The sequence below is a fragment of the Crinia signifera genome, chromosome 5 (genome assembly GCF_055691185.1).
Source record: "Crinia signifera chromosome 5, ASM5569118v1, whole genome shotgun sequence".
Lineage (NCBI taxonomy): Eukaryota > Metazoa > Chordata > Amphibia > Anura > Myobatrachidae > Crinia > Crinia signifera.
Window position 1 is genome coordinate 7,742,011 of NC_139221.1, and position 14,369 is coordinate 7,756,379.

A 14,369-nucleotide genomic window follows, 5' to 3' on the forward strand; every position below is an offset into this window, starting at 1 on the left:
ATACCGGTGTGCTGTAGGTGGGGTTATTTCATATAATACATTTAAGCTTGCAGCTATTAATGGGCATAAGTGTGGTTAACATTGTTTGCAATTTGCCATAGATGGCTGCCAAGTATGCAGTGGATAACCATTGATGGTTTCAATAACCGATGGTCATCCCTGTTCTTTGACTGACTGGCTTGTGGGCCAATCAAAACGTAGGTGTGGGACTTCACTGGGGCGGAGCTGTGCTCAGTGTATTTATATATTTGCTTATGCTCTGCCTTCGAAGGTGGAAAACCATCTGGTTCTCTAACCTCAATGGCAAAAGCATCCAACTTTGGCCACGAACCATTGATGATTATGACTTATCGATGGTCAGTAGCCAGCCCTGCTTGCAGCCGCCGTCAGAGCGCCCCACTATTCTGCAAGTTCTACTCTTTCATGGAAATCTTTCTGTTCTAGGTGAAGCTCTCTCCAGTCTACACCACTCACCATTGTTGAATGCAAAGACGGAGGGTAGGGAAGAAGACCTCACAACGCTCACTCACAAGACCTCCCCTGCTCCTCTGCAGCCCATGTGCGTTTCATGCAACGGAATTTATGACTGTTATTGCAACGTTCCGAAGAGGAAAAGTAAGAAAAGCTTCCGATGCATCGACTGTGGGAAATGTTACATGTTAGAGTCACGTCTTCTTCTGCACCAACGATCTCACCTGCGAGAAGGACCCTACCAGTGCTCTCTGTGCGGGAAGCGTTTCCCGGAAACCCAGTTACCTGACTATGCACAAGAGAACCCACATTATTACCGAGTACCATTGCAAAAAGTGCCCGGTCACCTTCTACAACAGGACGGAGTTCCTGGTGCACAAGCAGATGCACCCGACCGAGAGGCAATTCAAGTGTTTGAAATGTGGCGAGATCTTTCCAAGCCAACAGGAACTGGTCACACACCGCAAAGGGCACAAGAAGGGCCACAAATGTTCTCTGTGCAATCAAACCTTTAGCAACAAGTTGGACTTTTTAAACCACCAGCAAGAGCACACTCCAGGGCAAGTCTATAAGTGTAAGAAGTGTACGAAGTCGTACAGGAGGCTATCCAATCTGTTAAAACATCTGATGGTCCACGCAATCCAGAGAACAAGCAACAACAACCTACAGGACTGTGAGGACAAAGTTAGCCTTGGCGGTCCCAATGAGCCTGGCACAGATGGAGCGAGTCCGTCTGTCCAGGCCGAGAGGGCGAGAAACCCTCCTGTAGATGGTCCTGTAGTGATAAGTGATCCAGCATCAAGCAAAAAGGCAGGAGGGCCACCCAACATTCTGACGGATCCAGTGCTCTTGAACCGGCCTCCACCAGAACCTCACATGACCAATACTGGACCTGAGAAACTCTTCCACTGTAAAAAGTGCAGAATCCGTTTCAGGCATCACAAATCCCTACTGAGGCACCGGAAATCCCACCGCATGGTCTTCACGTGTCACCAGTGCGGCCAGACATTTCGTAAACTTATTTCACTATTTATCCACCGGTTCCAGCATGAATTGAGTAGGCCGTACCAATGCAAGTATTGCCCAAAGACCTTTAGCCTCAAATCACTGCTTCGTCTGCACCGAAATACACACAAAGCCTGGAAGCCAAGTCCTGGTGGTCATCCAGCCACAGGTCATCGCCAGACATCGGATAATGCGGGTTCTACACCGCCAGAATATTATTCCTGTTCATATTGCAAGAAGGAATTCCGAATGCTTTCCAGCCTCATCTTACATCAGAAATCCCATCCATGTAAATTCACCAACAGTTCAGACAGCGGGTGTCCATCGGGGATTCACCCCAGAACCTCTCCAGTCCCTCACAATACAATCCTATGGAAGAGACCGGCTGCAGAAATGGTGGTTGGCAAGGACAATGTCAAACGCGTTAGTCACAGGCCTGCAGAGTTGAGATATACTGTGTAATCGTAATGTATACAACAAACAATATCTTCTGTATTAAATACTCCAAACGCAAAATATTGTCTGGTATATTGGCAGTGATACATCTCCGTCCTCCATGTAGCTGTGTGTACACCTCTCCGTCCTCCATGTAGCTGTGTGTACACCTCTCTGTCCTCTGTGTAGCTGTGTGTACACCTCTCCGTCCTCCGTGTAGCTGTGTGTACACCTCTCCGTCCTCCGTGTAGCTGTGTGTACACCTCTCCCTCCTCCATTGTAGCTGTGTGTACACCTCTCCCTCCTCCGTTGTAGCTGTGTGTGCACCTCTCCCTCCTTCCTGTAGCTGTGCGTGCACCTCTCCCTCCTCCGTGTAGCTGTGCGTGCACCTCTCCCTCCTTCCTGTAGCTGTGCGTGCACCTCTCCCTCCTCCGTGTAGCTGTGCGTGCACCTCTCCCTCCTCCGTGTAGCTGTGCGTGCACCTCTCCCTCCTCCGTGTAGCTGTGCGTGCACCTCTCCCTCCTCCGTGTAGCTGTGCGTGCACCTCTCCCTCCTCCGTGTAGCTGTGCGTGCACCTCTCCCTCCTCCGTGTAGCTGTGCGTGCACCTCTCCCTCCTCCGTGTAGCTGTGCGTGCACCTCTCCCTCCTCCGTGTAGCTGTGCGTGCACCTCTCCCTCCTCCGTGAAGCTGTGCGTGCACCTCTCCCTCCTCCGTGTAGCTGTGCGTGCACCTCTCCCTCCTCCGTGTAGCTGTGCGTGCACCTCTCCCTCCTCCGTGTAGCTGTGCGTGCACCTCTCCCTCCTCCGTGTAGCTGTGCGTGCACCTCTCCCTCCTCCGTGTAGCTGTGCGTGCACCTCTCCCTCCTCCGTGTAGCTGTGCGTGCACCTCTCCCTCCTCCGTGTAGCTGTGCGTGCACCTCTCCCTCCTCCGTGTAGCTGTGCGTGCACCTCTCCCTCCTCCGTGTAGCTGTGCGTGCACCTCTCCCTCCTCCGTGTAGCTGTGCGTGCACCTCTCCCTCCTCCGTGTAGCTGTGCGTGCACCTCTCCCTCCTCCGTGTAGCTGTGCGTGCACCTCTCCCTCCTCCGTGTAGCTGTGCGTGCACCTCTCCCTCCTCCGTGTAGCTGTGCGTGCACCTCTCCCTCCTCCGTTGTAGCTGTGCGTGCACCTCTCCCTCCTCTGTGTAGCTGTGCGTGCACCTCTCCCTCCTCTGTGTAGCTGTGCGTGCACCTCTCCCTCCTCTGTGTAGCTGTGCGTGCACCTCTCCCTCCTCCGTGTAGCTGTGCGTGCACCTCTCCCTCCTCCGTGTAGCTGTGCGTGCACCTCTCCCTCCTCCGTTGTAGCTGTGCGTGCACCTCTCCCTCCTCCGTGTAGCTGTGCGTGCACCTCTCCCTCCTCCGTGTAGCTGTGCGTGCACCTCTCCCTCCTCCGTGTAGCTGTGCGTGCACCTCTCCCTCCTCCGTGTAGCTGTGCGTGCACCTCTCCCTCCTCCGTGTAGCTGTGCGTGCACCTCTCCCTCCTCCGTGTAGCTGTGCGTGCACCTCTCCCTCCTCCGTGTAGCTGTGCGTGCACCTCTCCCTCCTCCGTGTAGCTGTGCGTGCACCTCTCCCTCCTCCGTGTAGCTGTGCGTGCACACTCTCCCTCCTCCGTGAAGCTGTGCGTGCACCTCTCCCTCCTCCGTGTAGCTGTGCGTGCACCTCTCCCTCCTCCGTGTAGCTGTGCGTGCACCTCTCCCTCCTCCGTGTAGCTGTGCGTGCACCTCTCCCTCCTCCGTGTAGCTGTGCGTGCACCTCTCCCTCCTCCGTGTAGCTGTGCGTGCACCTCTCCCTCCTCCGTGTAGCTGTGCGTGCACCTCTCCCTCCTCCGTGTAGCTGTGCGTGCACCTCTCCCTCCTCCGTGTAGCTGTGCGTGCACCTCTCCCTCCTCCGTGTAGCTGTGCGTGCACCTCTCCCTCCTCCGTGTAGCTGTGCGTGCACCTCTCCCTCCTCCGTTGTAGCTGTGCGTGCACCTCTCCCTCCTCCGTGTAGCTGTGTGTGCACCTCTCCCTCCTCCGTGTAGCTGTGTGTGCACCTCTCCGTCCTCCGTGTAGCTGTGTGTACACCTCTCCCTCCTCCATTGTAGCTGTGTGTACACCTCTCCCTCCTCCGTTGTAGCTGTGTGTGCACCTCTCCCTCCTTCCTGTAGCTGTGCGTGCACCTCTCCCTCCTCCGTGTAGCTGTGCGTGCACCTCTCCCTCCTTCCTGTAGCTGTGCGTGCACCTCTCCCTCCTCCGTGTAGCTGTGCGTGCACCTCTCCCTCCTCCGTGTAGCTGTGCGTGCACCTCTCCCTCCTCCGTGTAGCTGTGCGTGCACCTCTCCCTCCTCCGTGTAGCTGTGCGTGCACCTCTCCCTCCTCCGTGTAGCTGTGCGTGCACCTCTCCCTCCTCCGTGTAGCTGTGCGTGCACCTCTCCCTCCTCCGTGTAGCTGTGCGTGCACCTCTCCCTCCTCCGTGTAGCTGTGCGTGCACCTCTCCCTCCTCCGTGAAGCTGTGCGTGCACCTCTCCCTCCTCCGTGTAGCTGTGCGTGCACCTCTCCCTCCTCCGTGTAGCTGTGCGTGCACCTCTCCCTCCTCCGTGTAGCTGTGCGTGCACCTCTCCCTCCTCCGTGTAGCTGTGCGTGCACCTCTCCCTCCTCCGTGTAGCTGTGCGTGCACCTCTCCCTCCTCCGTGTAGCTGTGCGTGCACCTCTCCCTCCTCCGTGTAGCTGTGCGTGCACCTCTCCCTCCTCCGTGTAGCTGTGCGTGCACCTCTCCCTCCTCCGTGTAGCTGTGCGTGCACCTCTCCCTCCTCCGTGTAGCTGTGCGTGCACCTCTCCCTCCTCCGTGTAGCTGTGCGTGCACCTCTCCCTCCTCCGTGTAGCTGTGCGTGCACCTCTCCCTCCTCCGTGTAGCTGTGCGTGCACCTCTCCCTCCTCCGTGTAGCTGTGCGTGCACCTCTCCCTCCTCCGTGTAGCTGTGCGTGCACCTCTCCCTCCTCCGTGTAGCTGTGCGTGCACCTCTCCCTCCTCCGTGTAGCTGTGCGTGCACCTCTCCCTCCTCCGTTGTAGCTGTGCGTGCACCTCTCCCTCCTCTGTGTAGCTGTGCGTGCACCTCTCCCTCCTCTGTGTAGCTGTGCGTGCACCTCTCCCTCCTCTGTGTAGCTGTGCGTGCACCTCTCCCTCCTCCGTGTAGCTGTGCGTGCACCTCTCCCTCCTCCGTGTAGCTGTGCGTGCACCTCTCCCTCCTCCGTTGTAGCTGTGTGTGCACCTCTCCCTCCTCCGTTGTAGCTGTGTGTGCACCTCTCCCTCCTCCGTTGTAGCTGTGTGTGCACCTCTATACCTTTTTGCTCTGTGAGTTGGGGGATGAGATTGGCTACTTTGTGCAGACTGTATGTTCACTCTGTACATATCTGTGTTAGGGAATGATATACACCAGCGCCGTATATCATTGAGGCCGTATACCATCCTCCAGTACACAGACGCTGGCATCCAAACTACGTAGAGTAGCTCGGCCATTAAAGGTTGACATGGTTACAGTTGGACGGTCGTCACAAACATTATGCTAACAATGTGAAGGTCGACGTGATATTTTTCACATTTTCAGTGTCGACATGGATATGGTGTATTGCGTCGGCAAGCATGGCTCGCCATGCTTTGGACACGGTGCTTGGCACACTATTATCTTCTCCCTCCATGCCCTAGTGCAGTGGTGTCAAACTCATGGCCCTCCAGCTGTTGTGGAACTACACGTCCCAGCATGCCCTGCCACCGATTTATATATTGGATTGCTAAAACTGTGGCACGGCATGCTGGGACTTGTAGTTCCACAACAGCTGGAGGGCCATGAGTTTGACACCACTGCCCTAGTGGGTGGGGGTGGGGGGGGGGGGGACAGGAAAAACTCATGTCAACCTTTTAACTGTCGACCTTCCCATTGTTGACCTATGCTTGTGTTGACCTACTGGTTGTCGACCATAACCATGTCAACCTCGAATCAAGGAGAGTTAGGTATATTTTATTTAATGCTATAGTGCTGAATTCACATGTGTTGGGGTAATGTGGGACTACAGTCAAGGAAGGGATTGGGGTCACCTCGATGGTATATCACCAACCGATGGTCACCCCTGCTTTGCAATCCAGTAGGCTGTGGGCCAATAAGAGCCCAGGGGGGGTGATAAAACACCAGTATTTCTAATTCCTTTATAACGGCAAACGCTGAAATAATGACGCGCCGACACAAACTTGTAAACAAATGAGTGACAACGCTTCACTTGTAAAGGCCCCCATACACTATCCGATTTTGGGACGATTTCATCCGATTTCGGCACTTTGTGTGTGATATCTGATCCGATCCGATGCACAGTCCCGTGTGCATCGGACCGGATCAGGGAGGTCGGACGGTCTGTACATACGATCACGTCCGACCTCCCTGTATGCATATGCCTGCCACCTGACAGGCATATGCATGCAGACACCGGGGGAGCAGTGGGGCGGGCAGCGGGTCCCTGAGCGTCGGGGAGTGCTGACCTGGCTGGGCGGTGATGTTCATATGTATCAGCAGCGCTGCGGGAGTCGGGAGGGGACGTGGTGCCGGGTGCGGCGAGTGCTGCTGGCTGACCTGGCCGGGCATGTGATAACAAATAGCAGCAGCGGGGACGGGACGCGCAGTGGCGGCTATTAGATTTTTAAAATACCTGTCAAATGACCGGCCGTTCTCTGATTGGCTGAGAGAGCTCTCTAATAGCCGCCACTGCGTGTCCCGTCCCCGCTGCTGCTATTTGTTATCACATGCCCGGCCAGGTCAGCCAGCAGCACTCGCCGCACCCGGCACCACGTCCCCTCCTGACTCCCGCAGCGCTGCTGATGATATATATATGAACATCACCGCCCGGCCAGGTCAGCACTCCCCGGCGCTCAGGGACCCGCTGCCCGCCCCACTGCTCCCCCTGATGAGAGCACCGCCGCCCCCTGCCCCTCACCGCCCGCCCCCTGCGCCCCGACATGTGATAAATCGCAAGCGATTTATCACATATCAAATTTGGCTCATCAAGTGCCAAATTGTGTGTGAGCCTCCCGGGGAGCTGCCGGGTGGCTCACAGGAGCATTGGGTCCGACTTGTCTTAAGGACAAGTCGGCCTAATGTATGGGGGCCTTAAGATAACTTGTTACAGGGATTTGCAAATGCAGACTAACACAAGAAACATAAAACTGATTAGCTAATACTTAAACAGTAATTCTAGATCAAATCAAAATGGAAACTATCAAGGACAGTGATCAGCCATGATTAAACCTCATTCAGTTACCTCCAGCCCCCGTGCTTGCCTGTTCTTCCTCAACTGCCTGTCCCTCCCTTCGCTAGCCCTGATATTTATACTTTACTCACATTAATTATTCATAAGCATTGAGTCTTATTGGCCAACTTTGCTTTCAGTCAATACTGTCATAATACACCCATCATCCAACTTCCTTGTTACTAGGGAAAGTTTCAGTGGCCTTGGGGTCTACGCATGTGTGGCCCTGTTCCCATATTGTTGACAAGTTTGCGGAGACTAGCTGGATGTCCTCACTCTCTGTACTGTCAAAATCGCATTCTTACACTTATAAACTGGAAAACCATTTTCTACAAGAAATCACTTTTCCAGCGCTGTTCTGAATCTTCAGCCATTTTGTAATGTTTTTTTTTTAAAGGCAAGTCATAGTTGACAAAATGGTTGCTGCTTAGCGCAAAGGGTAGGCCTCATACGCCGTGACTAGTACCTTGTGCAATAAGCTAACACCATCTGCAGCAATAATAACAGTATTTAAGAGAACAGAGTGTAATAAAAGCATAGAATTATTGATGTGTTCATTTCTGTTTTCACAGTTGTCAGAGGCGGAGCTAAGCACCATGTCCCTGTACTTAGTAAAAAAAATCTTGATGGAGGGAAACCAATATTCAACATGGGTCACAGACCATTCATTACTCTGACTCATCGATGGCATCCTTACTTCTGTTCTGCTCTCCTGAAGCCAGCAGTCATTGCTGGGCTGTAAAGCTGGATTGCTCTCTGGGGGCCTCCCTGTCTGTAATACTCTGTCCTGGCCACTATATAACAGCAGGACATCATGTAGGGAAATCCTCAGGTACTGAAGCGCACAGAAGCCGGTGCCTTGTTACACATGGGGCTGATGCAGGTGGGGATGTAATGCCGGTATTAATGGAGCTTAATCTGTCAGTCAGAGAACACTTGGGGGAGGTAACAATGAGCGATGGACCGTTTCCGGGGCTGGTCTATGCCTACATATGTAATCCTGCACACAGAAAGCATGGATGTGAATGGGTGTTACTGGTGGTATATGGGCACCGCCACCCGGAAAGAAGACCTATTGCAGAAATTGTATCAGCATCACGGGAGGTATACTCCGACCGATCCGCACAAACAGAACATCGAAGAGCCATCGGCACCAGTATAAAGGTGCATTCACAGGGAGCGATTGTCATGGGGGTGGATGGCGTTACATCACAGGACACCATGGAAAGCAGTCCACCCCGTTGCTCATCTGCTGGTAATATCAGAAGATGTGCAGTGGCAGCCGGCGATGATGCGGGAACGCACATCAGCGCTCATCGTCCGGTGATACACACTGGGCTTCCAGTTAAACATTGACCAGTGTATATGGGCCTTAAGGCTTACACAAATCTGCTAAATCAACAGGCTGTAAGTGGTCATCGCTGATATCAGAGAGCCACCGGAAAACCCCCACACTCACAAATGTCATGTGATCTTGTATCCTGCAGAAACGTCATGGGTGGAAGTGTGGTACTCCCATCATGCCCAAGATGTGTACAGTATGATTTATACATGGAATGCGCTACTAATATATTCAGTTACAGTCAGCCCTATGTTTCGTGGAAGGTATAATAAACTCATAAGTGTGTAAGGGGCGCTAGAGTGTGGTGTAACATGTATAAGGAGCTCTGGTGTGTGAAGTAATGTGTATATGGGCAGGACTTGGTTTTATTTTTATTTTTTTAAATCTAGGAGCCAGGATGAAAGTGTAGGAGCCAGACACATAACTGTAGCTACCTACATGCTCATTGCCATGGAGGATTACCACTCCCCAATACCATTCACGGGCTGTATCAGAGCAGGTCTGGGCGAGACTATTCAAAACTAGAGATGTCTCGCGAGCCAAATCTGGCCCCCAGGAAGCAGAATCTGGCCTTCGATCCCTGGTATAAGGGGAACTACTGTGTGACATGTGATCATGTATAAGGGGTTTTACCATGTAGTATAATATGAATAAGGTTTTTTTTTTGTGTGGCATAACATGAGTAAAGGACACTACAATGACGTGTAATGAAAGTGGCGCTATGACAGTTCTTTTGTGTAGCTACACAATTCCCAAGGAGACAACACCTCTTCTCTGGGGGCACGCAGTGTACCTGGTCATAATGTGTGTTGGGGGAACCAAAGCTCTTTCTGGCACAAGGCACTGAAATGTCTAGTGAGGGCACTGCCCACCCACATACCTAGCGAATGCTCACGCAATGATGGTGGCCATAAGGATGTGCTAGGGTGCACAGTATAGGAGGGGGGGGGGGGGGCAGGCCTACAGTCTCCGCTGATAGCACATATGCGCTATCTGTAATATATGGAAGGCTGCACATTGGCTTTGTCTCTCCGCATGGCACCCGGCTGCTGGGATTGGGGTGCACCGTGAACAGTCACCTCGACCTGACATCGCTGAAGACCTTTCCAACTGCAGATAAGCTGTTGAGCTCCTGGAACGGGAAACGGTCCTAGGACAACCCCATTAAGGTAGACAGGCCTTAGGCAGACACAGACAAAAGGCCGACAGGGTCAAAAGTTTGATACAAGCGTTAGGTTGCCATGAGGATTGTCGACAGTCAAAAGGTTGCCATGAGATGTTCATTTTTTTGGGAGCTGACACTTGCCAACAGGCGGTATTTCATGCCCTACCATCCACTAGGGCAGGCATGTCCAAAGTCAGGCCCAGGGGCCAATTGCGGCCCGTGCTGTCATTTCAAGCAGCCTCCAGCTGGAAGCGGGCAGAGCATCAGATGTGGGAAGCACAGTACAGGACACTAAAGGTGATGCCCCGGCGAGCGCGCCTTTACCTTGCTGTCTGCTGCAGTGAGGAGGTGCCGGCCGCCAGTCAGATGGGTTTGGTGTCCTACCCCTGCTGCTCCAATCGTGTATCACCCTACTCCACAATCACAGTGACAGCAGTGTTTGGGGAGGTGGGCAGCAAGGGAGAAGCTTGCTCCCATAACATGCAGAGTGGAGGAGGGCAGCAGCGGGAGCCCAAGCACCTCCTGTCCTTGCAGTGCCTGCTTTGCCTCTCTGTCCTCTGGCTCACACAAGGGGCTGGGAAACATACAGAGAAGGGAGGGGGCAGAGTGGGGGACATACAGTGAAGAAGGCAGTGATGGCCATTCAGAGAAGGGGGAGCAGGGGCAGGCTGGGGGTCATACATTGAATGGGGGCAGTGTGGGGTACATAGTGAATGGGGATCATACAGTGAATGGGAGTCATACAGTGAAGGAGGGTCAGGCTTGGGGACATAGAGTACAATGAATGGAGGCACTGATGGACATTAAGAAAAGGGGGGTAGGCTGGGGGACAGAGTGAATGGGTGCAGAGTGGGGGACATACAATGAAGGAGGGGCAGGCTGGGGGACATAAAGTGAAGGGGCAGAGTGGGGGACCATTCTGTTGTGACTAATGATTCAAAGAATGTAAGGCTGAATGGTCGGCCCCCACACATTTACACTTCACCAAATCTGGCCTCGTCGCAAAAAGTTTGGACACCCCTGCCCTAGGGGCTGGTGGGAGAATAGAATACTGTGCCGTGCGTATGAAGGCACCATGCCCAAAGCATGGCTAGCGCAGCGGTGCACCGATACATCGGGCAGCTTCGCATCCCCCATAAAAACCTATGCGGCCGGCAGCTCTGCAGGGGGGGGGATGGGAGATTCCTGCTGTGGTCCCCTGTGATACATTAGGGGGATACTTAATATTTGCAGTGATTTAGCTGCAAATATTAGGTGATAAATGCGGCCCTATGGGCAGTATTCAATGAGAAAAATTCTCCGTGTTTTATGGCGAGTTTGTGCTTTTCTTGCGTTGGACGGAGACTTTTGGTATCAAAAAGCGAGCAACCCTATTCAATGTGCACTTCTCAACGTCTTTCTAAGTGATTTTCGCCGTGTCTCTCCGTGTAGCAATTCTCCATCTTTTCATGGAGAAGTGGAAAGTGAACTATTAAAATAAAAGTTTTTTTGTTTTAATATTGGTGTAAAAAAAAAATCAGGAATTTTATTCTGAGAAGGGGCATACTATTTTTATTCATGTGCTTATAGCACATGAATATATATTTACATTTTTACACAGAGCAGCCAGCAGGGGGCCGGAGCCGAGAGACGCTCATTAGATATTCTTATATTCACTGCACTCGATCATTACATATGCACGATCGGGTGCAGTGAATATACCCGGTCCCCCGCTGGCTCTGGGGGGGGGGGGCAGCTTCTGCTGCCTGGGTCCCGGGGAGCCCACCTCCCCACCACAAAGTTCTGGGGCAGGCAGGGAGACTTCCATCTCCCTGCCTGCCACCGTCCCACGGCTCCCTGCCACAGACGCTCGTCCGCTGCAGGGGTTAAGATTCGCCACGAGGGGCAACTCGCCCCTCCGACATTGAATATGGAGAGAGCGAGTGGCAGCCAGCCCTCCGGAACACAGCGAGTGTGCAGCAAATCCTAAACAGGATTCGCTGCACACGGCGAAATTTCACATTGAATACTGCCCTATGTCATTTAGATAAGAAAATACATGGGAGAGGCGGAATCCCTAAGATAGCTATCTAGCTCCCACACACTCCCCATCCCGGCACCTGGCTGTACGGCAATCCTGTCTTCTGAAGGATACTTCATGCTTATTTCAGTGTGGGTGCAGGTCTAAATTACATTCACAAGAACAATGTCAGTTACTTATAACTATCCAGCATATATGGGTTAATAGTACAAACTGGCTGCTGTGATGTTAGTCAGTGAGTGCCGGCTTACACACATCTCCAGTCCATAAACCCATACCTATCACATCCCACCTCATGCTGGCACCGCAGACACCCCTGGTACCTACCTAGTATCATCAGGAAAGCATTGCCCACAGCCAGACAGGAAGGGAGACATCCACACAGGGGGACTCAGGACACGGACAGAGAAGACATTTGCAATGAGTCTCGGACCCCTCTATCTGATAGAGAGGTGTCTGGAGAAGTAAATATGTTTTCCCTTTATTGCAGACACAATCAGAAGACTTTGCAACCGGGACTATGTAAAAACTGGACCTGGACAGTCCGAAACTTGTAGTGTCCGGTCGGGGGAGGTGTCCCATCCTTGGGGTGTCTTGTCCGGGGGGGTTGCATGTTCTGGTTTGTGCTACATGCCCGGACCATACAGGGAGGCTTTATTCTCCCCCTGCTCCTCTCCCTGGTGACAGCGGTCACATGAAGCCCCCTGGACAGGACACCCCCAGGACAGGACACTACAAGCGCCGAACTGCAGATTTTGATGTCCGGTCCAGCGGCTTGTCTGGGTCCGGCTTTTACCCATACCCCTTCGCAAACGACCTAATATCCGTCCAGTCCTCTGCACTCGGCCCCACACCCAAGTAAGCTTTCTAGTTCCGTTCATGACCAAATGTTTCCAGCTCGTTTATCACTGTGACCTCATATTCCCGGACACTGAGCCTCGGCTCCCACCGGCCATTACAATACTCCCGCCATTGAGATCAAACAATATCTACATATCCCGGAACAGGGGCAAAGCTTTAGTAAAGCGGGGTATGGTTCACTATGTGGACGGTAAAAAGGTTAGTGTCTAGGTGAACTTGCAAAAGGTCTGGATCAGACACATTATACCCCTGGGTATAGCACAATCACAGCAACCCTGCGTGTGTCAGCAATTGTGACAGCCCCCCCCCACACACACCTGTACCCGCTGATTTTTGTTCATGTTAGCATCCATGTGTCAACATCTGTGTCAGTCTGTGCCTGCGCTAGTGTATGTGTGTCAGCATCCATCTCCACGGTGTCAAAGCCTGTCTGTCAGTGTGTTCACATGTGGCTTATGTGTTATTTCCTGCAATAATGTCCCATTAGGCAGCAATTATAACACTATAGGGTAGTTTCTGTGATCAGCACCAATCCAGGCTCCATACCCTCCCTCATCCCCGCACAGGTAACCTTCCCTCAGTTTACCATGGGGTCACACTACACCTATGATCTCAAATTAGACACATCGTTATATACACATATGTACAGATGTAGCCACACTCATCTTTTCCACATGTGATTCCGTGGCCTCCAATTCACTCCCGTGGCTCATAAAACTGCAAATGCACGCAGTGGGTATGAGATTACCATGACAAACAAGCACGAGTGGCTGGATCGGGACGTTGACAAGCGTGACTACATCTGTATTGTACGTTACGAGCCAGGTCCCATCCCCCCCCATACCTCTCTGCCCTAGTTTCACTTTTTCTCCTATACTCTAAACAACTCCACCATTACATGCCAGGTTAGAAGGATATCCATGCTTATGCACAGGTAACTTATTTAGAACTTCACTATATTAGCTTAAACGGTCTGGACTTAAGCATGGAAAACCTGCCTGGTAATGGCAGAGTTTAAAAACTACTCTACATAGCTGGCTGTAGATAATCATGTATCGAGGGCCACTGATCATCAATGATATGAAATAATCAATGGTCTATGACGATGTTGAATACTATATTCCATCGATGGGGAGAATCTGATTGTTTCCCACCACTGATGGACCAGAGCTACCAAATTTATTTTTTCTTCTCCAAGGAGTCGGAACATGGAGCCTAGCTCCACCCCAAAACCCATAAACCCCGCCCCAGGCTCTTATTGGTGAACAGCAAATTGTAACACTGAAGCAGGAGTGACCATCACCATTGTTCAATTACAGGTTATCGATCTATTGACCCCTGATTATGAGAATACTGGGTAATTATCAGGCGTGTCTGTGGGCGCAGCAGGAGGGGAGACTGGAGATGTGCTTTACATCACTGATACTGGCGGGCCTTCTCCCAGTGTCCGCCTACCACCACCAGATGCCAATGTAAAGACTTACTAGGCCCTGCTTCTTGTGGTGCCCCGGTTTGGCATGACTGCACCACCTCTGCATGAACCCGGTCACTTCTGCAGCCCTATGGATAAAAAGTGCACAACTCCGAAACACATACATATATACAGGCGTCGGCAGAGACCACCGATATATAGATCATTCATTCTCTAGCCCACTAAACATACCAGCAGCTCTGCCTGCCACAGCGGAGAACAGAAAACTAGCGGAACAAGGAAAGACACAGAATGAAACCTCTGCACCAGGTACACGAGAACGTCGGCCCACACAG

At 52.4% G+C, this 14,369-nt stretch overlaps 1 protein-coding gene across 5 annotated transcripts in view; it reads left to right on the forward strand.

Annotated features, from left to right (window-relative positions):
- The window catches only part of LOC146079907 (zinc finger protein 783-like), a 173,892-nt gene extending 171,875 nt beyond the window's left edge, over window positions 1-2,017 (forward strand). For 4 of the 5 annotated variants that reach the window (XM_083186612.1, XM_083186609.1, XM_083186610.1 and 1 more), the window contains exon 7: window positions 445-2,016. In XM_083186612.1, the coding sequence (XP_083042738.1) occupies window positions 445-986 (542 nt within the window). In that variant the 3' untranslated portion in view covers window positions 987-2,016. Of the gene's footprint in view, window positions 1-444 lie in introns of all 5 variants that reach the window. The other variant, XM_083186608.1, reaches the window with a different exon arrangement.
- Window positions 2,018-14,369: the final 12,352 nt, after the last annotated feature.